The following is a 25,385-nucleotide window of genomic DNA, read 5'->3' as shown; positions in this document are numbered from 1 at the left end:
TTCAAGGTTAAGATCACTATTTTACTGTTATGTGCACGCATTAGCGATGTGGCTCTTTATTGACATGCCACTTTCCCTGATTCTAACTTCCGAAGCATTTACGGAGTTCTTAAAAAACACCTTTTATTTACATTAAGATTTTTCCAGTTAAAAACCTCCAACAATCCGGATGATGGAATAGAACAGTGGAATTAAGGGGTAACAAGGGATTTTGGACTGTGAAAGCCATTCTGAAAGGATATTGCCACACGTAGGCAAATAAAAACACATTTTCAACAGAACCACCAGAGTTTTATATTTCAAAATATATATTACGCGGTAAATATACCTCAACTTCGCTCTCTTGCTACACAGCTGCTTTTGCTTTAAAGAAAAAAAAAATATCTCGATGCTAAGTGCATGACCACTAATAAACATTAATTTGCATTTTTATAATTTTGCTCATTTTTTAACTTATTCAGGCACTAAATTCTTCATTATTCCGTTTCACTTTTAAGAAAAAATGTAATTAAATTAAATGAGGATACACTCACAAGGTAACATCAGTTCTACTGGATAAGATTCATTTGGAAATTCAAAAGCATTTAGCATATTTGCATGATAGTTGTTTGCGAATAGAAGATCCTCAACATGGCATGTTTTTAACAAACCCTTACCACTAGAATGACAGGCAGCGAATTATTAGATTAAATATTGACCAAAGAGTGTATACACAGAAGAGTGACATAGCGGGAGTTCAATGCATATTTAGTATTTTGTATTTCTGTTTTACTGTGCGGAAGTCTAACAGCTGATGTCTTATGAATCTCAGGATCGACTCTTGGCAGAGCTGAATAGCTAAGATAGAGAGGGTTTAAGATGAAGAACTACACTGGCTTTATGAACAATGAACCAAAAAGGGATGACTTGGCAACGAAGGGCGACCATTTTCGTCCCGAAACTTTCGTCATCATAAATTGTATCCTTAATGTTCCACTGATGCTCATATCCATTATTGGCAACGCTTTGGTATTGGCCGCCATAATAAGAACTCCTTCCATTCGCTCGACTTCAGTGATGATGCTATGCAGTCTCGCTGTCTCGGACCTTCTTGTTGGTTTTATTGCTCAACCGCTTTTTATTGCAGATGAACTTATTAAGGTAAACCATGTGTTATACCGCGCATCGGCGATGATTGGGTTTGCTATTTGCGGAGTTTCCCTCGCAACAATGACAGTGATAAGCATAGATAGGTTTTTGGCTCTTCGACATCACATGAGGTATGCCACTTTAGTGACTAAATCCCGAGTGATTTACACTATAGTAATGATCTGGTTTGTGAACTTCATATGCCCAGTATTCCACATCTGGGATAAACTTGCATTTCACTTTATGTCGGCAATAGTTACTGGCATTTGTCTTACAATCTCCGCGTTTTGTTACATCAGAATTTATCTTATAGTTCGTCAGCACCAGTTCCAGATTCATGCTCTACAGCAAGCTGTGCAATGTGGCTTTGCTGGAAATAACGGCACACGGATGTTGCGATTGAAAAGAAGCGCTGTGAACACTTTCGTATTTTATATCTTTATGGTTGGGTGTTATTTTCCATCATATGTTTTACTTACGCTTTTCGGATTGGGATACAAGGAATGGGCAACAGAATGGACTATCTCGACCACTATACTTTTTATGAACTCGTCCATCAATCCAATTTTGTTTTGTTGGCGTCTTCGAGAACTTCGAATGGCAGTTCTAAAGACGGCAAGAAAAATGCTGTGTACTCAAACCGATCAAGACTGAAAACGAAGGCAATCATGTACCTGCTAAACTAAATAGTACTTAAAAAATATTAATATAAATAAACGGTCGATCATTCGTGCCCTATAAAAAGGAGTCTAGAAAGATGATCCAAAGACTCGATTAATGGAATGACACCGAAGCTAAGCTTAAAATTACTGAAATATATGGTGTTTGTTATCCACATATCGAAAATAACTTGTGGGAATGACTAACGAGAATTAGCATATTATGCAGAAAAATGTTTTGTTAACGAGCCACAGAAATAAGCCATAATACAAAACTTTATCTATAGTAGTCGTGGGCTTAGCTAGAGTTTATGGTGCATCTAATGAGATGCAGCAGCTAGTTTGCATAAAAGTGGTAAAGGTGTTTGATTTCCTGTTAATATCTTGCAACCTATGAAATAAAATTTACTGAAACAATACATTTGCTTTTCCCACAAACGTAACAGAAAAACAACTCTGATCTGCCTTTTGTAGTTCTCCGCGCGCAAAGAAAGTGAGTAATTGTTGAGAAGTTTTGTCAATTTAATTGATGGATTTATTTAGCTGATAGTAAAAGGAAGCAATATAATTAAACAGTTTCAACAGCCTCAAGGCAAGAAAACGTTTTCTATCTGCCTTGGGACGCGTTACTTATTATCTTTCTTATACGTACACCAAATCCGTCTGTAAAATAAGTCGAGAAGACGATTTAAGCAGTCAGGGAAATTGACATAATGACACATAACCTGACACCAACTATAAGCAGTTCAAATAATGGAGATAATTTATGCAAGGTCTTTCTTTAAATAAATGAATGGACATTAAATATACAGAAAATATGATAAGTCGAAGATTATCTATTCTGACCTTCTATTTGCTGTCTCTCTTTCCTTCAGAACAGTCAACTGCTCAAACAGACGAATGTTGCTATGAAGGCATTAATTTGCATACGTCTGAAAACCCCAACATCTCAGGATTATATAACACTCAGTCAGGCAGGGACGCCGGTTCGTTTAGTTTTAAATTTAAAAGCACAACTAAGACTAGCTAAAACATAATTAATTTTCCAGCAAAAACTTTAAAATAGAACAGCAAAAATCAAATGTCGCGCTGAAAACTAAATTTTCGACGGGATTTCAGTAAAAAAAAAAATAAAACAAACAAATAGCCGTAGGAAAAGTTGCAGATGATTAATAAAGCATAGCTTAGAACAGCGTGTAAACATATTAAATTTGACAAAAAGAACTCTGTTTGAATATAGAAAATTGTAAAATCTCAGCATGAATTGAGATAATGAGATGAAAATAATTAAAGCCAAAGAAAAATAATACATGGTGTAGACTGCTGAATTGGTTCAACATACGTATATATTTTTTTTTTCTGATAAAAGGAAATCATCAGAAATTGCCTACACTATTACAAAAAGTAAAATCGTAATAGAGGAGTAAAAACATTCATGAACATTAAATCGCTAAAAGCTGCAAGTACTTGCTCTGTAGACAATTAAGTCTGTTTTATTTTCAAATAGGTTGACGATGTAATCCTGTTTCCTACGATAACGTCTTTACGGTCACAGAAACAGAGAACATCGCACGAATTCACCTAAAATTTTGAATACTCGAAGTATTGTTTGTTCTGATTACAACTACGTTATTTAACCAAAAACGCAATAGGTCTTAAATTATTAAACGATGTCACTTGTCTTTAGCGTTTTTCCGAGTTGTACTTTTCATGAAACGTTTGCGTTAGAATTGACACCTTTTTGTTTGCTTTTTCTTGCACGTCAATACTGAAAACTGCCCTAAGTCACGTTTTCGATACCTAATGTTAAAGTCTTGTTTTCCCTGATTACAACTTAAATGTAAATATGTTTTCCATAGTTTAAAATAAAAAGTCATTTAATCAATCATTTTAATATTTTGCTGTACGAGCAAGATTTGATTCATATTCACATAAAAATCAAATTTTTCATTTAGATTTTAATAGGAAAATGACACTGACAGTTACCGTTTTGCACACTTTTTAATTCGGCTTAAAGCATAGATCTTCGGAATTTTCTTTTTCCAATCTTTTCAAAAAGAGGGATATAAACCGAATGCACCATATCTAAACTTAAATCGCAGGAATTAAAGACAATTGCTTATCTGATAGTTTACTCTCCATGTGTGATTGAGACGTGATTTAAAACAGGATTTCTCCTGCCTTTTCACTTGCTACTGTCAGTACGTCAGTATTGAAAACTTTCCTTGGTCACGTTCTCGATACCAAATGTTTAATCAGGATGCAAAACCTTGATTTGTTTGATTAATTGTTTCATCCCTAACAGCTTTATTTTCACAAATTGAAAAATTTGAAACTCGTTGAATTTTTTGTGTACAACTAAAATGTAAATACGTCTTACAAAGTTTGAAAGGAAGTCGTTAAATTAATCAGTTATTTTTATAGGTGTACGAGCAAGATTTGATTCATATTCATACAAAAATCAAATGTCGAATTTAGATTTTAATACATACGAAAATGACATTGGCAGCTGCCGTTTTGCACACTTTTAAGTTTGACTGAAAGCATAAAAAATCTTCGATCAGAATTTTTATTTTTACCCTTTTAAAAAAAAATGATACGAACCGAATGCACCGACGTGCCATATCTTTACTTAAATCGCAGTAATTAAAAAAAATAATTGTTTATCTCATAACGTACTCTCCATGCGTGATTGAGACGTGACTTGAAACAGGTTTTCTCTTGCCTTTTTATTTGCTACTGTTAGTAGGTCAGTACTAAAAAAACTTCCCCTGGTCACGTTCTCGATGCCAAATGTTTAATCTGGATGCAAAACCTTAATTTGTTTGATTAATTTGTTTCATCCCTAACAGCTTTATTTACTCAAATTGAAAAATTTGAAACTCGTTGAATTTCATGTGTACAACTAAAATGTAAATACGTCTTACAAAGTTTGAAAGGAAGTCGTTAAATTATAGCTGTACGAGCAAGATTTGGTTCATATTCATACAAAAATCAAATGTCGAATTTAGATTTTAATACATACGAAAATGACATTGGCAGCTGCCGTTTTGCACACTTTTTAGTTCAACTGAAAGCATAAATCTTCAATCAGAATTTTCATTTAAAACCTTTTTAAAAAGAATGATACGAACCGAATGCACCGACGTGCCATATCTTTACACAAATTGAAAAATATGAAACTCGTTTCATGCTCATTTTTTTCAAGGTCTCGTTGATTTCAATCAGTAGAAAGTAAGCTGGTTTGCTTTTTTCGATCAAAATCATTGCAAAAGCTTTCACGAGTTTTAACTATTAGTTTAGTTACACGCAGTACTTAGCAATTTAATTAGGGCTGCTTAAAAATTGAAATCTTGATCACATTATGAATAAACAGACTACACTGAAAGCCATTCAAAATAAATGGTAACACTTTAAGCAACCAACTGCTATGGAAGCTTTTTCAGTTGCCTTTCTATTTTGAGCCGATAGACAAACACAGGTGTTTCTATAAAATTGTTTAATGTTACTTATGCCTATAAAAGCAAGAAAAATAAACAGGTAAGCATGAAGCCAATGTCATGGATGATGCTTCGTTCATACCTATTACTGTTAATACTCTGGGGCTAACTGCCATAATAAGAACCCAGGTTAATCGGAAGCCATTATTTCGGTTTTCAGTGATATACAAACTCTGAAATTAAAAATCAAACTAACGATTGTTTTTCGCTGCCGTCAATCATAATTATGGCGACAGCCAACGAACAACGAAAAACAGAAGCAAACAAAATGGATTAAAATCCACCAATCACAACTGACAGACATGACCTTCCGTCCCGTACGAGTAAACTTCTGTTTCCCGAGAGGTCCGCTAAGATGACTGACGGCAGCAAAAAGCGTAAACCGTTGGTTGAGAATTGAATTTCAGAGTTTGCATATCACTGAAAACTGCAATAAAGTCGTTACTCTTGGAGAAAATGTTATAATTAACCTTAGCCGAAATGCAAATATACGACTTTAAAAAACTAGATGATGTGGAATGTTTAGTCAGCATTTTGTAACTGGAGCAGTCTGGATTATACCATACTGATTGGAGTACGTATGCTGAACAGAACTTGATTTCCGATTGCTATTTACGAACTAATCTAACTCACGAAAAGGCCATAAAAGCTGAATAAAGGAGGCACTTTCCATTAGTCAGAACTGGCAGGCCAAGCCGGTATATTCGAGAAATCACTGAGTCAATACATAAATAATCTGGATGCAAAACCTTGATTTGTTTGATTAAATTATATATAATTATATATAAATTATATCACTGAAAACTGCAATAAAGTCGTTACTCTTGGAGAAAATGTTATGGTTAACTTTTAGCCGAAATGTAAAAATACGACTTTAAAAACTAGATGATGCGGAATGTTTAGTCAGCATTTTGTAACTGGACCCATCTGGATTATACCATACTGATTGGAGTACGTATACTGAACAGAACTTGATTTCCGATTGCTATTTACGAACTAATTTAAAGGAGAAGTTCACTCCAGAATGGCCATTTATTTTCTTTACGCCAATAAAAAGTTTATACAAAGATATGTTATTCACCAAAATTTCAGCTTCTAACGAGCGCTTAAACCATACGAAATGCTTTTCTTAAGTAGCCCAAAATTTGACAACTGAACGCTGCCATCTTGGAGCTGGTAATGTATGCGTGACGTCAAAGAGCAATGAAAAAAAAAATGGAAAAAATTAAGAAAAAGGTTAAAAATGACGATTTTTGGCCAGACCTGCTTGTAATTATGACGTTGCCAAGGCAACGTCAAATATCATGGGCACATTGTTGACATATCAAAATTTCTGCAACGGATGAATGAACAGCTACTGAAAGTTTCAGCATTGTAGAGTAAATCCTCTTTTCAAAATTTCGGAAAAACCTTACGGGGATCCCCCCCCCCTGTACGTCCGAGGGTTAATAGGACGAAAACTCTGGGGAGGGGTTACATCCACCCCCCTGTCCCACCCTTGCACGATCGCGGGAGTATGTGTTTGCTTGTACGTCCGAGAGTTATGATGTAAAAGATGTAAAATACGCAAGTGTTCAGTTCACTTCTTTTCATCCACATAATGTTTATGTTAATCCCAGTGTTGGGAGTTTGTTAGCATGTGTTATTGAAGATCCAAAAATCGATTCACACTTATAGCTGTCATTGTCGAGAAAACGACTCCACAAACATAATAGCCCATCGTTACGGTACCAATGCACGAGATTGTTCCTTGGCAATATAAAGTGAGCAATGACTAAAGTTGAGCAATGACTCTAACAAAGAGGTCTGAAACAGCGAGACTGCAGAGCATAATGATCGAATTTGAGCGAATGGAAGGATTTCGCATTATCGCGGCCAACACCAAAGTGTTTTCCATGATGAATACTAGACGCCTGACTGCGTGTACCCAGGCAGTCGTAGCTAGTCGTTACACTGAGAATGAGAAAAAGAAAACTAATAATGTAAGTGCCCCTACAGCACGGGTCAAGAAAAAAGTTTCTCTTGCACGGGTTTATCCCTTGTTTTGATTTGGTTAATCGTTTATTTGGTATTCTATAAAGTCACACTAGGTGGCTGGTCACGCGCTCTTAAGTCGTCTCGCGTTTCCATACAGAAGGGGTGTCGAATGGTAATTGCGAGACTTTGCGAGACGGCGAGACTGATATCTTTTCTGCGAGCCCGAGACCTTTTTAGCCTTGCAAAAGTAATCGAGACTGCGAGAAGGCGTCAACAAAAAATTCGAGACGACGAAAGCCCTGAAATTTGGCTAAAATTTTGCGAGACAGGCAGTTTTTGAAGGACCATTCACCACCCCTTAAAGAACGCATGTTGTGCTAGACATCTATTGTGTAATTCAATATAATTTTAATCGGTCTCGCAAGCACTCGTGCTCGGAAGAAAAGAAATTGTCGGTTAGTTATAACGAAGGAAGGAAAGGTTTTATTAATGACAACTCTCGCCGCTATACTCAAGCTATGCAAGCGCTTCGAGAAATCGATAACTTCCCACTTAAAATCCGACACTAGTCCGCTTACGAGCGAGTGAATACACGTATATAATTTAAATTAAAATTATTCAAGCGCATTGTAGACTCATTGCAGACTCATTCGTAAACAATTTTTCTAACCTTTCTGCTCTTGTTGCTAAGACGTTCTATAAATCTTACTGGGATTCTACTTGGTTCACGATCTAAAAATACCATGACGCTTCTGAAGATTGAGATTTGATAGCTCATTTGGTATAACACGATTTCCGATCGATAGGTTCACTCATAAAAGTTCGCTCGCAAATTAATGTCCCGTAAGGCTTGAGAACCAACCCGTTCCGAGATCCGAGAACGCTCAACGTTTTTTAGTGTGGGTCTACCGCGAACGACGTGCTCATTTGTATGTGATTTCAGCGCTCTAGAAATAATGGAATCAGTGCTATAGACTTTCAACAACGACAGCTTCTCATGTATTAATTGTGCGCAGACTGGGACTTGTCGCATGCGCTTTAGAGCCCCGACGGCGATTTGTGACTGAACGTGGAAAAAACGGAAAATAATAAAGCCGAAATTTAAACCCAGGCTTCACCTGCCTGGGTAATAAGCATTAATGGCCTATTAAAGGCACTATTAATAATGACAACAGTTTCAGGCCGAGAACGGAAAAAAAAATCCAGTTTCTGATTCGTTGTCCGTATGAAAAGTATAGTTGACCATCTTAAGTCCGTTTTCCAAAATTTGACAAGCTCTCCCGAAGTCTTGTTCTCCGTTGAGTCAAGAGCAAACTTGAATTAGAATTCAGTTCCCCGTAAATAGTTTCATGGGGTTGTATGCGTTCACATTAAAAAGAGGGTCAAAACTTGAGGAAAGGAAGATAGCAAACAAAATGCTAATATAATGTATTTGATGTTGGTTTTAGTCATCAAAGCAGCACATCTCATATGCTAGTGAGAAAGATAAATTGGCCAGCATTGACGGCAGTTATTGACAAAAGTGAAACTCTACATACAGAAACCGCAATTTTTCGCTGTGCGATATAAAATGCAGACTGACTTTTTTGAGTGCTTCAGCCATTTAAAAGGGCTGTGCATAATCATTTAAGCTGAACAAATGGAAAAAATACATTTTGTGGCGGCTAATAACAAAGCTTTGCCAAAAATGGATTGCCAGTATCAATTAAGCACTGACATCAGTCACAGGAATAGGGGAATCTTTGTTTACAATATTTGCCTCATTAGCATAAGCGCTTCACTTTCTGATCGAGCTTCAAAAATATCAATTCTGAATATTATAGTACATGGTGCGATTAACTTTCGCTATAAATTCGAGCCCGATGTATTAAATGCTTCTTCTGTGACGCAGGTTTGGAAACTTGATATTTTACAAAGAATGGATGGACTCATTAGCTCTTTTGCCACCCAGAAATTTTGCTGTTTTTGAACGCTTATATCTCCTTGAATATTACACACAAAGAATGGACAACTTCGCCGATAATTAAGTTTCACAAGCTGTTTTAATATCTGGAGTCACTCTGTATATAGAACTCGCTGTCTAAAAAGTGTTTTTCCTCTTTTTCGCCTCAAAGAACACAGAATTACTACCGCTCGTTTTAGACGAAAGCTAGTAATATAACCATTGTCACAACCTGCACGTTTGGTGCTTTATTGATGGCAAGCCATTTCCTACGTTTTATCCTTTATAATTATGGCAGCTCCATCACGTATTCTTATTTCCTTATTTCCTATCCAAAACGACTATTTTTGGCAACCTGAAAATAATAAGTTAATGATCAAGTATAAAAGTAAATTAACCGTTGTAGTTTTCCATATTAGTTGTGGCGGTTTATTTTCCTTTAGCTAGTGTCACTTGCCCGCCAACAGCTTAATTCTTAAAAACTAATTGCTTTGGAAATGATTAGAACTTGCAATTAAAATTTACACTCCAGAAGCACTTGATTAAACTCCTTTTTTGGAAGGCCGGAAATTGCCTTAAACTTGGATACATTATTGGCTGAATATCGAAATACGCTGTGTCATCGCATTATTTTTTTTCTCATTTTTCTCCTCAAAATGAAGGCCGGTTTTAGTTTTCGTCTGTTTGTTTACATAACATCTGCTTTGCTGTCTTTACTACTGCCGTTCTGACATCGCGAAGACGCCAGCAATACAAAAATGGATTAATTGCTGAGTTCATAAACACTAGAATGGTAATAAAGTTCCATTCTATCGTCCACTCGATGTAAGAGATTCCATAGAGGGTTAATAAAATGTACATTGGGATATAACAAATAATCAAAAAGATGTAAAATACGAAAGTGTTTAATGCACTTTTTTTCAGTCTTGCGATCTGTAAACCGTCATTTCCAGCAGCCACACTTTGCACTGTCTGCTGTAGCGCAAAAATTTGCGAATGATGCCGACGAACAATTCGATAAATTAGAATGTAGCAAAATGTGGAAATTGCCAGACATGTCACAGTCATAACTGCGATAGTAAATTTATATTCGCGCTCTTTGCAAAGGTAGAACCCTGAAAAAGGTATGTTGATCAACCATATGATTATTACAGAATATCTGACACGGGATGTAGTCACTAAAGTAGCATATCTCATGTGATAGTGAAGAGCCATAAAGCGATCCACACTAATCGCAGTTGTGGTCCATAGGGTCACTCCACATACAGAGAAACCTACCATTATCGACAGATCGGCTACAAAACTTCCCGTCGTAAGCAGATCTGCAAGATAAAGCGGTTGAGCGATGAGACCCACAAAAAGATCCGAAACAGCCAGACTGCACAGCATAATCGTTGTAGTTGAGCGAATGGAAGGAGTTCTTGCTATTGCGGCCAATACCAAAGCGTTGCCCAGAATGGATATGAGCATCAATGGAGCGTTCAAAACACAGTTTATGATGACAAATGTTTCACGCATATTGTAGTCTTGAATGACTGGTCCATTCTTGTCTTTGTAGGTGTAGTTCATCATAGTGCCTTTTGCCCTTTCCTTACCCAAAATGCCAAAGTAATGTTAATATCTGTCTTCCTTGAGCCGATGGCAAGTCAAAAAGTTGTTTTGAAACACTGGAAGCTATAATACCCGACAGTTGTACGTAAATGACTGTATTTGTGAAACAGCCGTCTATGTTTTAATGAGCTTCCTTTTTCCTGTTCCTTACTTTCTGTATTTCACTCATTAACTTGACATAATTAGAATTGGTAATTCTATGCAGATGACCTAATACAATTTTGATATGACTCGACGAGAGTTTCATTTAACTTTTAATAATTTCCTGTGACTTTTAGAAGGAAAATATCCAATTCCAGATGACGCAGTTATTTTTTTACTTTTGGGCTCAATCCACAAGCACCTGTATAAGAGATCGGGACCAAAAAAGTTTCTTCCAGTCAAAATTAGCTAAACTTAAAACGAAACCGGTCATAGACATATCAGGAAGACCATCTTGATGCTTCCTCTTTGTACAATACAAAAACATCGATAGTGTAAGTATTATGGATGACTCTTAGAGACCAGTAAAGCGTGAATATAGCAACATTTTGTAGCGCGTTACACAGCAAAGCTAAAAAAATAATCAAAACCTATAGGACATGCATATATAGAAAAATAATAAAAAAGAAGAAAAAAAGGAATTTCTACAATACTTGACGTGTGATCGAATTCCTCCAACTAGCACTGTTGGAACTATATGGTGACTTGTAGAAAGAATTTGGATGTTGACTTACATTTCGAAAGCTAGTTTCCTCACGTGCTTTTTGTTAAGGATCCGAATTTATCATCATTTTTATTGGGTATCGGTGTCTTTAAGACACCCTCTCCAAAAATGGTTTTTCAGGGTAAATTACAATGAGATGTTCAAACTGTACAGATAAAATAAACAATGGTGAATGTGATTTTTAGCCCGACACGGCTTGTAAATGATATTTGCTATTGAATAGGAAACATGTTTCATTTCAAACTGACTTGACATACGTCAATCGAAGTACGTGAAAGTTAAACAAATGTATGTTGTCTGCAGTATATTAACTGGGGACCTTTTTAAATGTCACATAATCATGACTCGACTTAAAACTCTTCCGCTGATCCACCGACCCACGGAAAAATTTTTTAGCGTGCTAAGGTCCTGAGAATCGTAGCACTTTTGTTTCATGGCAATTTCTCATAACTGTGCATTTAAGATTTAATTGTTATTTTAATTTACTAACAAAAACATAAATATATTTTATCACTCCATTATCGTAATGCGTTTTAAGCCATTATTGGTGAAAAAAGTTAGTAACACAGTACATGATATCTACTTCGTTGCCCTCTCACAACTGTCCGCTTTCAAGTGCTAAGACGTCAGCGCACAATACAAAAAAAGATTGGTGGACGAAAACATGTTACAAGGACAGCACAAATTTCCATTTTGTTTTCTAGCCTTTAAACGAGGCTCCTTATATGTTATCACAGATTAAATAGAACATTGGAAAAATCAATTAAAACGATACTAAACAGTGCTTAGAATAATAATTATTTGTCTTCCCACACGAGTTTGTTTTTCCTAGCACTGGAACTTTGCACTGACTGGGTTCCATTCTTTGTATTATCCAACAATTTAGGCTTTTCTGCCACGATTGAGTAACAAATTGATACATACCTAAATCCATCAGCTATATCTGATCGGACTGATTTTTTTTGTCTCTTAGTAAAACAATGTATCCCCAAGAGATAGCTAAAGAAATTCCCATAATCATCAAAAGAATTAGATATCTTCTTGATAGAAAAAGGAACATTACTGCAGTTTTCAATAACACACGAACTCTGCTCAGTCAACGGTTACGTTTTTCGCTGCCGTCAATTTTTAAAGCAGACCCCTCACGAATCAGAAGTTCACCCCAACAGGTTCAAAAGGTCACCTCTGGCTGTTGTGATTGGTAGATTTCTATCCATTTTGCTTGCTTCTGTTTTTCAAGGTTTGTTTCGCAGTCGCTATATTTTTGATATACGGCAGGAAAAACGCAATCGTTATTAGCTGGGTTTTGAACTTCAGGGTTCGCGAATTAGTAACGAAAGTTGATATTTTGACCTGGTAGAAAAGCAAAACACCTGCCAGATGGTTTCCATTTTCAAATACTAAACACTACTGACACTAGCTAAACTCCCCAGCACACAACTATCAATATTTGGCATTACCAAGCGACCGACTATTAGGCAAACTCGCAATCAGATCTGGTTACGCAAGCGCGGTGTAATTTTCTATAAACTGCCCTGGGAGCGTGCGCAAGCAATGACAAACCAAAATTATAAATTTACCACTTTCACTTGACTTGTGGTTAAACAAATCGGTGTCTGGGTTATGCTCAAACACTTAGACGGCTCGCGTTAATTGAATTTAAAGTGAGCAAATAAACTGGACAGGTGGTTCTAAGAAGGGGAAAAACAATTTTAAATGTTGTAGCTGAGCTATAAGTTGATGTTTCTGATTAGAATATAGTGGTTTTAGTATCAGGTTTCTTGAGATGCAATTTTAACTTATAATTGAAAATTACGGCCTGCTGTGTGCTCTAGTTTTGACAGCTGTAAAAGAAAACGGACAAAATTTGTTCTTTCCGCTGGCTCAATTATCTCACTTACCTCACATAATCGCCGAGTTTCCGTCTCCTAGGTTTGGCAATTAGCACTAAAGAGAGGCGCAGCTAGACCTATTATATATCTCCCATATTATTTGGCTTTTTGCTTGAATTAGAAGTTTGGACAGGTTACAAGGGATATCTGTTTTACAAACATGGATCTCACTAACGGAACAAGGAACGAATCGAATCAAGACAGTCACGAAAGTACCGTCATCATATAAACTGTGTCCTGAATGCTCCATTGATGCTCATATCCATTATTGGCAACACTCTGGTGCTAGCCGCCATATTGCGAACTCCTTCGCTTCGTTCACCGTCCATGATTTTTCTCTGCAGTTTGGCTGTCTCAGATCTTCTTGTTGGGCTCGTTGTACAACCGCTTTATATGCTAAAGAACTGACAGACGAATTATCTGTATTTCTTATTTGTGAAATTATGGGATTTATTTTGTGTGGAGTTTCTCTTTTCACCATGACGGTCATCAGCATGGATCGATTTGCTGCCCTTCATTACCACATGCGATATGTTACCATGGTAACCATTCCTCGTGCCATTTATACCGTCGCAATAATGTGGCTTATGGCTTCTCTGACATCGAGTCTTTACTTCTGGAATAGGATTAACTATTTTGTTATCTCATTTGTTAGTATTGGCATATGTTTCGTGGTGTCCTCGTTTTCTTATTTTCGAATCTTTCGAATTGTTCATCAACATCATGTTCAGATTCATGTTCAACAACAAGCTGTGCAAGGTCCGGCTGCTGCAAATGTTTTGTACATTGCACGATTGAAGAGAAGTGCTATTAACACTTTCATATTTTATATGTTTATTATTCTGTGTTATTTTCCAAGGCTTGTTTCGTTGTGCCTGTATACCATTTCACACAAGAATTGGACAAACGTGTGGAACTTTGCAGACACTGTTGTATTCATGAACTCATCTGTCAATCCAATTCTCTATTGTTGGCGTCTAAAAGAGCTTCGAATGACAGTTGTGCAGACAGTTAGGCAAATGTTATGTAAAAATACTCAAGATAATTAACCAATATGCGTTTTACTGATGACTATTTTTGAACTATCATTCAAGGAATGGTAATGTGTGGCACTTTGCTGTCACTGTTGATTATATGAACTCGTCCATCAATACATGTTTGTATAGTTGGCGTATTCGAGGCGTGGATGAAACTATAACCCGTACGCATTTACGCATGCCTGTTCGAACTATCTGCTGATTGGTGACCCACAGTGACAATGCGCATGGTGTTAAATTTTAACGCAGATGACTAGTACTATCGACCCCACATTTCGTCATGTCGTGTGACATGTCACATACAACTGAACATTTTCAAGTGCGAAAGTTGTTTGGTAGCTTAGTAACGCTTACGAATTCCCAATATAAATCGTTACGAGTAAGAACAGTGCCTCCTTTTCTTCCCTATTCTCATTAAGCAGCGGAGTATAAAAGAATTGGCATAAAAAACACGCTGTTAACGAAGTTGATTCAATGTCCATGCTTACAGGAACACAAAAGAAAAATGTCTATTACACTGTTTCCACTCATTTATATTCACACTACGATAAAACTGTCATCACTTTTTGCCTTGGTGATGATGTTAGCAAAATGGAAACGTCGGACAACATTAATTAGTGTTAACGAAGTTTTCGAAAAACATCGGTTTCGCCACCCCGAGCTAAGTTTTGTGGGTACAATTTGTTAGAAAAGTAGACGGGAGTAGTAGAAATAGTGGTTTCCATCACAAAAGATGCGTGTTTACCGCGGTCATAGCCACCACATACCATCCGAGTCGATGAAGATGAGACCTAAGATTCGACCATCTTCTCAAACACCACTTCTCTATATATGGCACATTGGAACGGGCTGGTCCAGGGTTTGATTCAATGTCCATGCTTATAGTCAAGTCCAAAGTACAAGGCAACATCGCGCGAAGGTTACCATGTTTCAGCCATGTGGAAATTGAAGGCGCAAGGTTGTTGCAACGATTTTCAATCCTCATCAGGGTTACAGTGCTATGGGAATTCAGATATGTGTAGAATTCCTCTTTTCTTGTTTCCGGGCATAATTTTAAAACCAAATAACTAAAATTACTGCAAAAGATGACAAAAACTAACGGAGAAAACCAATTACGCCGCTGCCACAAATGGAAAAGCTACACTTTGTCCCAAATATAGAAAACAAATGATTATCCTTAATTCATTTATTAATTGACATTTTGCAATTCACTGATACTCGAAAGGACATGTTGAAGGGTTGTGTCACAGCGACATGCAACAGTGAAGAAATCACGGCTTTCTTCGACAATGGACACGTGTCGCTGCAGCATGTCCCAGCTACATAGCCTTCTTTGTGTACATGGTGTGATTTCGTCCACGCTACAAGTCGCTACGACATGTCCCTGCAGGCTCCCCCCGTGTGTCAGCACCTTTAAGCAGTCTTGTCGCTTCTCTAGCTATTTGCCAGAATTGCTTTCCTACGCAACTAACGTTTTAGTTTACCCAAATTTTCAACCCTTCGTCATGTTTCTTCTTTCGCCAAAGAAAGCACCGCTTAATGTTTCTAAAATGCCAAATTGTTTAAGTATTCTATCGTTTTTCCTATTTTGTTTTTAATTCTGTTAAAATATTCCTTCATGAATGTATAGCGAATAACAGCAATACCCAAAAACAAATAGATAAACACTGAGACAAGCTGGAACATGGTTTTAACGAGATATTGTCCTTGGGCACGAATGCGCCAAGGGAGATCAGAGCTCACTTCGTCAGTTAACAGCAAACGACACAAAAGATTCACCGGTGTTCTTTTCTAATTATTCTAAGCCCAACAGAATATTTTTTTTCAATATTTTCTGAAATGTTCTTGTTTTTAGAATAAAAACAGAAAAATCATTTTGACACCATCGAGCGTGCGTGACTAGGCTCACGAATCTAAACTAACTCGATCTATATTTAGTAAATACGAACTATCATTATATATTAAAATTACCGAAAATGTTGCCAACATCTATTCTAAAAGCTCAGTAGAAGGCAAATGTGGAAATTTAAGAAAATGTATAAGTTTTTGCGTTCACGGTGGATTTGAAATTTGACAACGAATATAATTATTTACAAAGTTCTATAGCCTTCAAGTACAAAACTACAATTTTATTTTCTAATTATTCTAAGGCTAACATAAAAACATTTTGTCAATATTTTCTGAACCATTCTGGTTTCAATAAATATATTCCAGTAGCAAAAAGAAAAAAATATATATTTGTCGCAATATTTCAGAGTGTGCGTGGCTTGGCTCACGAATTTAAATTGACTCAACTTCAAAATTGAAGACAAACCCGGAAATTTAAGAAATTGTACGACTTTGCGTTCGCGGTAGATTACGAAATTAAAAGAGTTAAATATTTATTTACAAAGTTCTATAGCCTTCACAGCCCAATAGCCTTGTTTGGTGTAAAGTGCATAAACGATTTTCTGCCGCTGATTCCGAACTGCCTTGCATAGATTAACATATTGCTTTCGTGAAATCATAATTTGTTTGTTTCCAGAAAAAAATTAACTTTCCAAAAAAGGTAATGTGAGCTGACATATTAAGATATTGACAAAAAAATCAATTAGGGTTTGCGTGCTCTACTTGCGTTTCCGTTAATTGTCAAGTTTTTTAGTCACGTTTAAAATAAAGCTTAGATTTCTTCAATAAAACAATGAGTCTAAGTACGGTGCAGAAAACATTTAGTCGTCGCTGATTTCAAACTCCCTTACATACTTTCTCGAAATATAACCTTCTTGTTTTCAGAATTTGTTAAAAATTAACTTTTACAATAGATTAACATAAGCTGGCATGTTTATCTTGACAAGAAAATCTATTAACAGTAGATTATGTGCCCTATCTCCTTGCGTTTGAACTTTCCGTTAATTGGTTTTGTTTTAGGTCAAGTTTAAAATAAAGTCTCAATTTCTTTAGTAAAACAATGGCTCTAAGTCACTAGAATGACCAAAGGGTTTCTTTTATTAAAAATTCAAACGAAATTACAGCAGAAGAGTGTTAAAAAAAAAAAAAAAAAAGAAATGAGCGTTTGAAAATTGTTCAAAAAGGAAAAGAACTAATTTTCGTGAATGGTTATTCTCCTTAAAGCAATATCACTGTAAGCCGTGTTATGTAAATTGGTAGGATACGATTTCAAAATGTCGATGGTCAGTTTAATTAATATATATTTGACTGACATGTGCACCTGTATTCGCGCGAAAAGAAAAAAAAACCTTTACTTTTAACCCGAAAATTAAAAAAAAAATGTTTCTAACCTTTGGCTTGAATTTTTATTAGGTTCGTAGTGCGTAGTCTTTTGTATAACGACTCCTACATTCACCCTGGAGTGCATGAAATTGTCACGTTTTGCATAAATAATAATTGCAAACAATCTGGGAACCAGCTGCGTAGGAAAATAAATATAACTCAGTTTATTTTGTGAAATTTGTTATAAGATCTATCGGCCTCTCCACCGTACTGTCACTGCAGAAAAGAAAGATAATCCCTCGCTTCTGACCTTAACGCTGACGATCAGTCATGAGTGAAATGAGTAACATGACACTTAATAAGAGCGACGACCATCAAAACGCTGACGACCTTGCTACCCATGAGACTATTGTCATCATAAACTGTATCCTCAATGCTCCATTGATACTCATGGCCATTTTTGGCAACGCTTTGGTATTGGCCGCCATAATCAGGACTCCTTCCATTCGCTCAACTTCAATGATTATGCTCTGCAGTCTCGCTGTTTCTGACTTCCTTGTTGGTCTCATTACTCAACCGCTTTATATTGTTAAGGAACTCACAGAAAACCGTGTTTTAGACATTCTATGGGATACATTGGCTTATTCGTTTTGTGGAGTTTCCCTGTTGATAATAACAGCCGTAAGTGTGGATCGATTTTTGGCTCTTCACTATCACATGAGATATGCTAATATAGTCACTATATCTCGTGTCAAATATACGATGGTTATAATTTGGTGTATAAACTTCTTCTCATCGGTGTTTTATTTTTTGAATGATTTTGTATATCACTTTATCATAGCTGTTATTACAGGAATCTGTCTTGTGATTTCCACATTTTCTTACATCTTAATTTATCGCATTGTTCGTCGACATCAGTTCCAAATTCATGCTCAACAACAAGTAGTGCAATGGTCAAGTGCTGAAAATGACATAAATATATTGCGAATGAAAAAGAGTGCGATAAACACTTTCATTTTTTATATAATTTTGGTAATATGCTTTCTTCCACTGTACATTTTGCTGACGCTTCATGGAATCTCGCACAAGCCCTGGCCAGCTGAGTGGAACTTTGCTACGACCTTGGTGTTTACAAACTCTTCCATCAATCCATTTTTGTACTGCTGGCGTTTACGTGAGCTTCGAAGAGCAGCTGTGAAGACATCGAGAAAAATGTTATGCAAACAAAGCGAGCAAGAATAAATACTGAACTACTTAGAATGGATTCTAATTTACATAGTAAGATATTTTTAAAGGGACTATGTCACGGTTTTTACCAGATTTTTGAACAGCCAAAATTAAGATTATGTCTTTCTTTAGATGTCCAGAGATAATGTTTTTCACGGCTTAAGTTGTCTACCTGTATTTTCAGAACAGTTAAGACCAAAAATCTGCGAAGTCCCCGTGACCTAGCTCCTTTAAAAGACAACGTATCCGATTACTCACAAAAGAACGGTCTATTTTGCTTGATGATAAAGATGGTGTAAGCCGAGGATCCACCAAGGTCATTCATGAAGTCAGCAACAGAAAGTTCCCAATGGTCGTGCAATTCCTCGCGAGGCAAAATTTTGGGAGAAATCACGTTATGGAGGATGGAGTTGACATTGTGGAACTCATGCAGCTATGTTATCGACTGTCTTTCAACTGATGGAACAGATCATTGAAAGTGAGAGCATACTTCATCCTGGTGTGTTCAAGGATGCCCAGCCATAATCAAGCAAGGTTTAATTGTTCCGACGTCATGTGTTGCGCGCGAATTGGCATCATTCCTGTACTTGTACTCTGATAACACTGGTGAAGCACACTGGCGAAAATCGAATGCTCTTTGTGTGGCAGATAAAAAAAACGAAAACATTAACACAGTACAATGTATAGTTTCTTTTCTCATTGCTGCCTTGAGATCTATTTTTATTTTGTAAGGAAAGGAACGTTTTTGCGGTTTTCATGCGCAGAATGGCTACTTGTGCCACATTGTAAAACGGAATAAACAACAAACCGCACAGTTTATCTGGATTATATTTTATGCGTTTTCGAATGATCCTGAGTATTGTTTGTCGCCGTCATTTCCTATAATCGTTTCACGTCCTGTAGGCAGGAGAACTGCAGTTGTGCAAAATGGTATCAATGTCGGCATTAATTTATATGATTGTTTACAGCTTCAAAAATCCAGTTCTGTTAAACCGTAACTAAAACGTGACAAACTGAAATCACTATTTGTATGGTGTTGTTTTAAATTTTAGCAAAGGGAAAACAGGGAAAGAATATTTAATTTTCTTGGTTAATAAATTAAAAATTCATGAATTGAGCATGGAAACGATGACACAGCACTTACGAGACACGAGGGTACAGTTTTCTTAATTATTTTGCTAGTAATTACATAACATTCTTAAGATGAGACAACTTCAAATATTACTTTTATGAAACTTCTTTGGCGGTTTAGATTAAAATGGAAAAGGCAATAAAAGATCTCGTTTGAGTTGACAATGTTTTCGACAGGAACACTTATTAACACTCGACCAAATGGTCCGCTTTTTAATCATTGTAGTTTTCATTTTTACGGTTGTAGCGGTTGAGGTGCCTCCAAACAAGGAAACGCTTTCCCTGCACAATTTTAGAGGCACAGTGTATCTTGATCAAAATGCCAACCAGTTCTATATTTTGGGTGCGAAATATATCTTATTAACCACGCGCGAGGGCCGTACTGGGCGAATATTGGCCCGAGGTCTTGACAGTACGGATCGAGCGCAGCGAGGTCCGTACAAAAAGACCGAGGGCCAATAATCGCCCAGTACGGTCCCGAGCAAGCTTGGTTAATAAGAGATTTATTACACAACTGGAAACTTTGGGTAGTGAGAATTGCTACCCGGTAGATGTTGTGGAAAACAATGTGCGGCAAAACTTTTACTCGCGCTAAAAGAGTTATAATTATTTCTGTGTTAGAGTTCATTTCATTTTCAAAGCAATAAAAACTTCGAAAAACTCTTGCAAAAAAAATCTAGCAAAAATCTTGCGCTAAATCGCGCATCAATTAGCGCGGGATCATCCGGGACAAAATCCGGTCCGATACTTGGAAAATATCGGCCCTCGCGGGACCGGAAATAAAGTAATCTGATTGGCTGATTTAGTTATTGGCCCTCGGACCGCCTTAGTCGTGTAATAAACAGGATTAATGCCCATCGACTCTTCTGAGCATACTGCGTATTGCCATAAATAATTGCAGTTACAATTAAGAAGCAATTTGTACTACTTATATTACTTTTAATAAAAGTCATTGAAATTAATTAGTGTTCTTCTTATGAATGCTCAGGAAATGAACGGTTTCTAAGGATGTCACAGCGTTTTTGACGGGCATAGATAATGTCACGAGCAGCATAAATGTAAAAGTGTAAATGTAAAGCAAGCACCGGTGGGGTTAGGCAATACCCTTGCCTGTCTATTCACAAAGTAAGTAAGGGAAGCCTTGAGACATGCGGCCCATACTGTCGGAGCTTTATCCCGGTTTCCGTAGCATTCAGCGACTAGGAATTTTTCTACGTCCCCCTGAATGGGACGCTAGTCCATCGCAGGGTGCGATAACATAAGATGCGATAATATAAACTTGTAAGGACGTTTTCACTGTTCGAACCAATGTTACAAGGTTTGGTTTCCACTTGACGTGATGGTGACAACAAGATGAATCTAACACCAAAAATGGTAAAAACGAATCCACATGTTATTCGAACTTAAAAGAACACACTTAAAACGAAACACCTGGCATCATGATAATTGCATTCTGAATGCACCATTGATTCCCATGTTCATTCTTGACAACGCTTTTTTACGAGAAAAAATTCCTCCATTTGCTCAGCTTCCGCGATGATTATGCTCAGCAGTCTTGCTGTTTCTGTTGTTCCTGTTGTGCCGTAACAGAAAAAAAAAACGGCATGCAAAAAAGTGTTGAAACAGAATTGGATTTTGAATAATCTGAAGAAAATCAGAAAATTTGTTTCTTGATGAAAATGACAACCATATCCACACAAGCTGAGTCTGCAAAACCACCTGATATTACACCAAACACGATTCGATGGAATGTGTATTGACTTCTAAAACAGCGTTTTTTGTATTTCCGATTTTTTTTAATTTTTCTTCCCCCATTCTGATGTTAATTTTCTCGGGGACTAATGCAAACAGGCGATTGTTTGACCTTTGAACGCGCATACAAACTGCACACATTTATTGTGCTTAAATTTAAGCACAATGTCACTACATTTTTTTAATCGAAATTCTCCAAAGCAACGAATGTTCTTCTTATTGTGGTTTTAGAAAACCACGCGAACGATGTGGCTGCGGTTCAAGCTGGAATGACTTTCTACTGATGCCATTAGTGTCATTTGACTGAAGTACATAATGTGAAGTAAAAGCGAAATTTATTCAAAAACTTCAGTAGGTAATGTAAATACGAGCAATGACAGTGTTAGGCAATAACCGTAAAGTGGGTTTGCAAAGTGGGATGTCATGAACTAGAACCGTCGTCCGCAACAATCTTACAACTTCTGATTTGCTCATGACAGGATGATAACAATATGACGAACCACAGCAGTGAAGGCAAGGGCAATTTAGATTATGGCTCAAATTTTGAAGACCACGCCAGTATTGATGCACCTGTCATCATAAACTGTGTTTTAAACGCTCCATTGATGCTCATATCCATTCTGGGCAACGCTTTGATATTGGCCACCATAAAACGAACTCCTTCCATTCGCTCAAATTCGATGATTATGCTCAGCAGTCTTGCTGCTTCAGATCTTCTTGTTGGTGTTATAGCTCAACCGCTCTTTATTTTCAAAGAACTTGCCGAAAAGAGCAATGTGAGCGTAGCCAGTCTTTCGCAGATGACAATGGTCTCGCTTTGTGGAGTTTCTCTAGGTACAATAACAGCCATCACTTTAGATCGATTTATGGCCCTTCACTTTCACATGAGATATGCTACTTTGGTTACTAAATCCCGTGTCCAGTGTCTTGTCGTGATGATTTGGCTGATAATGGTCGCTTTGTCAAGTTTAAGCTTTTGGAAAGAGCGTGCACTATTCCTGATACACGCGGTTATCATTGCAATTTGTCTTATAGTTTCCACCTTTTGTTACGTTAGAATTTCTTTAGTAGTTCGTCAGCATCAGTCACAGATTCTTGCTCAACAACAGGCAGTGCAAGGCTCAAATCTCGGCAATTACTTAAACATCGCGCGATTAAGAAGAAGTGCAATAAACACTTTCATGTTTTATATTGTTTTAATTTCATGTTATTTTCCAATCTATGTTTTATTGACTTTCTCCGGAGCATCAGTCAAGAGATGGAAAACAGAATGGAAGTTTGCTTCAACGGTTATGTTTATGAACTCCTCTGTCAATCCAATATTGTACTGCTGGCGTCTTGGCGAGCTCCGAACGGTAGTTATGAAGACAGCAAGACGGATGACATGTACACAGAAAGGCCAGGACTGAAATTAAAGCAGCCGAATGTTGAAATTAAAGCAGCCAAATGTTGAACGTTACCTACCGTTAAACGTAAATTCCAGTGAGGAACTATTTTGCTATTTATGCTATTCACCTGTAATTTATATCACCATGCATATGATATAACGTTTTGTGGGCGTTTTGCGAAGCACAGGTCTGTTGTGATAGAAATTTTTTTTGAGATGAACGCCAGATTCAAAGTTTTGTCTACTTCTGTAAATTTTATACATTGATAACTGTAAGATAAGAAAAAACGCTTGATTTGAAAAGTAAAGAATATCGCGTTTCTTCTGTAAAATATTTAGGAAGATTGCCAATGCATATTTATTGTTAGAAAATAAGAGGGACTACAAAAAGAAGCGACAGGTGAATGAACAGTGGCAGTGTTCTAGCAAAGATCAGTCGCGACATGCCTTACTTTACTAATGGATTGCTTGATCGAATTTATGTATTTAACATTGTTACCGGAATTGCTAATATAAATTTAAATATATATTGCTTTTAAGTAGTAAATGTCTGTTTGGAGTAAAGTTGCAATCACTAAAAAACATGACGTTTGGGATGACTTTTTCCTGACGGGAACACCCATTAATGCTGGACTGTATAATCAATACTGGGCCTGCTATTTTATTAAATCAGCGTATCTTTGATTAACAAAAACACTGTTTCTGGTTCAAACGGATAAATTATGGCTTTGATCTAGGCAACGCATATCCTGTACAAAATCAGAATATATTGTCTTCCTCAATCAAATTTCCAACCACATTCCAAGACCTGACTCTCTTGACATCTTTGAAACCATGACACTATATAGTAATACAAAATAGGATAAGTACCCAACAACTGTTATGAAAACAGCTTTGCATTACTCGTGAAAAACTAGATAAATATATGCAGCGTATTGTTTTGTGTTTTGTTTTGTTTTGTCTTTTATTCCTTTCTCCTTTTTGATGATATTTTTTTTAATTTACGGCAAAAGATGAAAAGACCTTCTGTAACTTATAAATGCATCTGGACTGACAATAAAAATTAAAAGCTCCTACCTTCTTCCATTTAATTTATCCTTTTAATACTACCAATACCAATTAATTTCCGGCGCTGGTATTAAATTTGGTATTGTTTTAAAGATTCCATTTCGAATAAAAATGCTAATGTCGTTCAGCTAGACTGAATACATACATCATACATCGAGCATGTTATGATCACAAGCTCCACTGTTGAAGATAGATTTTACACGTCTCATTCGCTTGTTTGCAGAAAGATAGTGGCAATATGATGAACCACACTGATAACGGAAAAAACGAAACAGCATATCATTCGAATTTTGAAGAGCACAATAGTAATGAGGCAATAGCCATCATAAACTGTGGACTGAGTGCTCCATTGATGCTCATATCCATTCTGGGCAACGCTTTGGTATTGGCCGCCATTATAAGAACTCCTTCCATTCACTCAAATTTGATGATGATGCTTTGCAGTCTTGCTGTATCAGATCTTCTCGTTGGTGTCATAGCTCAACCACTCTTCATTATCAAAGACTTCACCGACGAAAACAATGTTTTCGTCGTCAACCTTTCAAAGATAACAGTGCTCTCGCTTTGTGGAGTTTCCCTAGGTACAATAACAGCCATCACTTTGGATCGTTTCATGGCTCTTCATTATCACATGAGATATGCTAGTTTAGTTACTAAATCCCGTGTAAGGTGTGTTGTAATGATGATTTGGTTGACAATCTTCGCTGTGTCAAGTTTAAGCCTTTTGAACGAGCGTGCTCTTAAGCTGTTAACTTCGGTTGTCATTGGCATTTGCCTTATAACTTCCACATTTTCTTACATCAGAATTTATCTAATAGTTCGTCATCATCAGTCACAGATTCAAGCGCAACAACAGGCAGTGCAGAGTTCCAATCTTGGCAGTAACTTTAACATAGCGCGATTGAGAAAAAGTGCAGTTAACACTTTTATGTTTTATATCGTTTTAATTTCATGTTATTTTCCAATATATATTTTATTAGCTTTCTACGGAGCATCAAATAGGAGCTGGAAAACAGAATGGAAGTTTGCTATCACGGTTGTGTTTATGAACTCCTCTATCAATCCAATTTTGTATTGCTGGCGTCTTGGGGAGCTTCGAACGGCGGTAATAAAGACTGCAAGGCAGTTGATAGGTACGCAAACGGGTCAGGACTAAAA

The 25,385-nt window shown here is 36.8% G+C and overlaps 3 protein-coding genes and 1 pseudogene across 3 annotated transcripts; 3 read left to right on the top strand and 1 right to left on the bottom strand.

Annotated features, from left to right (window-relative positions):
• Positions 1-834: 834 nt before the first annotated feature.
• On the top strand, positions 835-1,782 carry LOC144631077 (melanocyte-stimulating hormone receptor-like). Its single transcript, XM_078489452.1, has one exon. It carries the CDS (start codon positions 859-861, stop codon positions 1,780-1,782), a length of 924 nt encoding a protein of 307 aa, XP_078345578.1. The 5' UTR covers positions 835-858.
• A 7,528-nt stretch (positions 1,783-9,310) lies between these two features.
• Positions 9,311-10,785, bottom strand: LOC144630864 (melanocortin receptor 4-like). The gene has a single exon (XM_078489237.1). It carries the CDS (start codon positions 10,776-10,778, stop codon positions 9,876-9,878), a length of 903 nt encoding a protein of 300 aa, XP_078345363.1. The 5' UTR covers positions 10,779-10,785; the 3' UTR covers positions 9,311-9,875.
• Positions 10,786-12,049: 1,264 nt separating this feature from the next.
• LOC144630880 (melanocyte-stimulating hormone receptor-like) lies at positions 12,050-14,464 on the top strand (annotated as a pseudogene).
• Positions 14,465-18,001: 3,537 nt separating this feature from the next.
• On the top strand, positions 18,002-18,919 carry LOC144631020 (melanocyte-stimulating hormone receptor-like). Its single transcript, XM_078489381.1, has one exon. The coding sequence runs from the start codon at positions 18,002-18,004 to the stop codon at positions 18,902-18,904; it is 903 nt and encodes a 300-aa protein (XP_078345507.1). The 3' UTR covers positions 18,905-18,919.
• The last annotated feature ends 6,466 nt before the right edge of the window (positions 18,920-25,385 follow it).

This window comes from Oculina patagonica, chromosome 11, assembly GCF_052425735.1.
Source record: "Oculina patagonica isolate OP01 chromosome 11, crgOcupat, whole genome shotgun sequence".
NCBI lineage: Eukaryota > Metazoa > Cnidaria > Anthozoa > Scleractinia > Oculinidae > Oculina > Oculina patagonica.
Note: the sequence above shows the minus strand (reverse complement) of the source record. Positions and strands in the feature narration are given on the sequence as shown.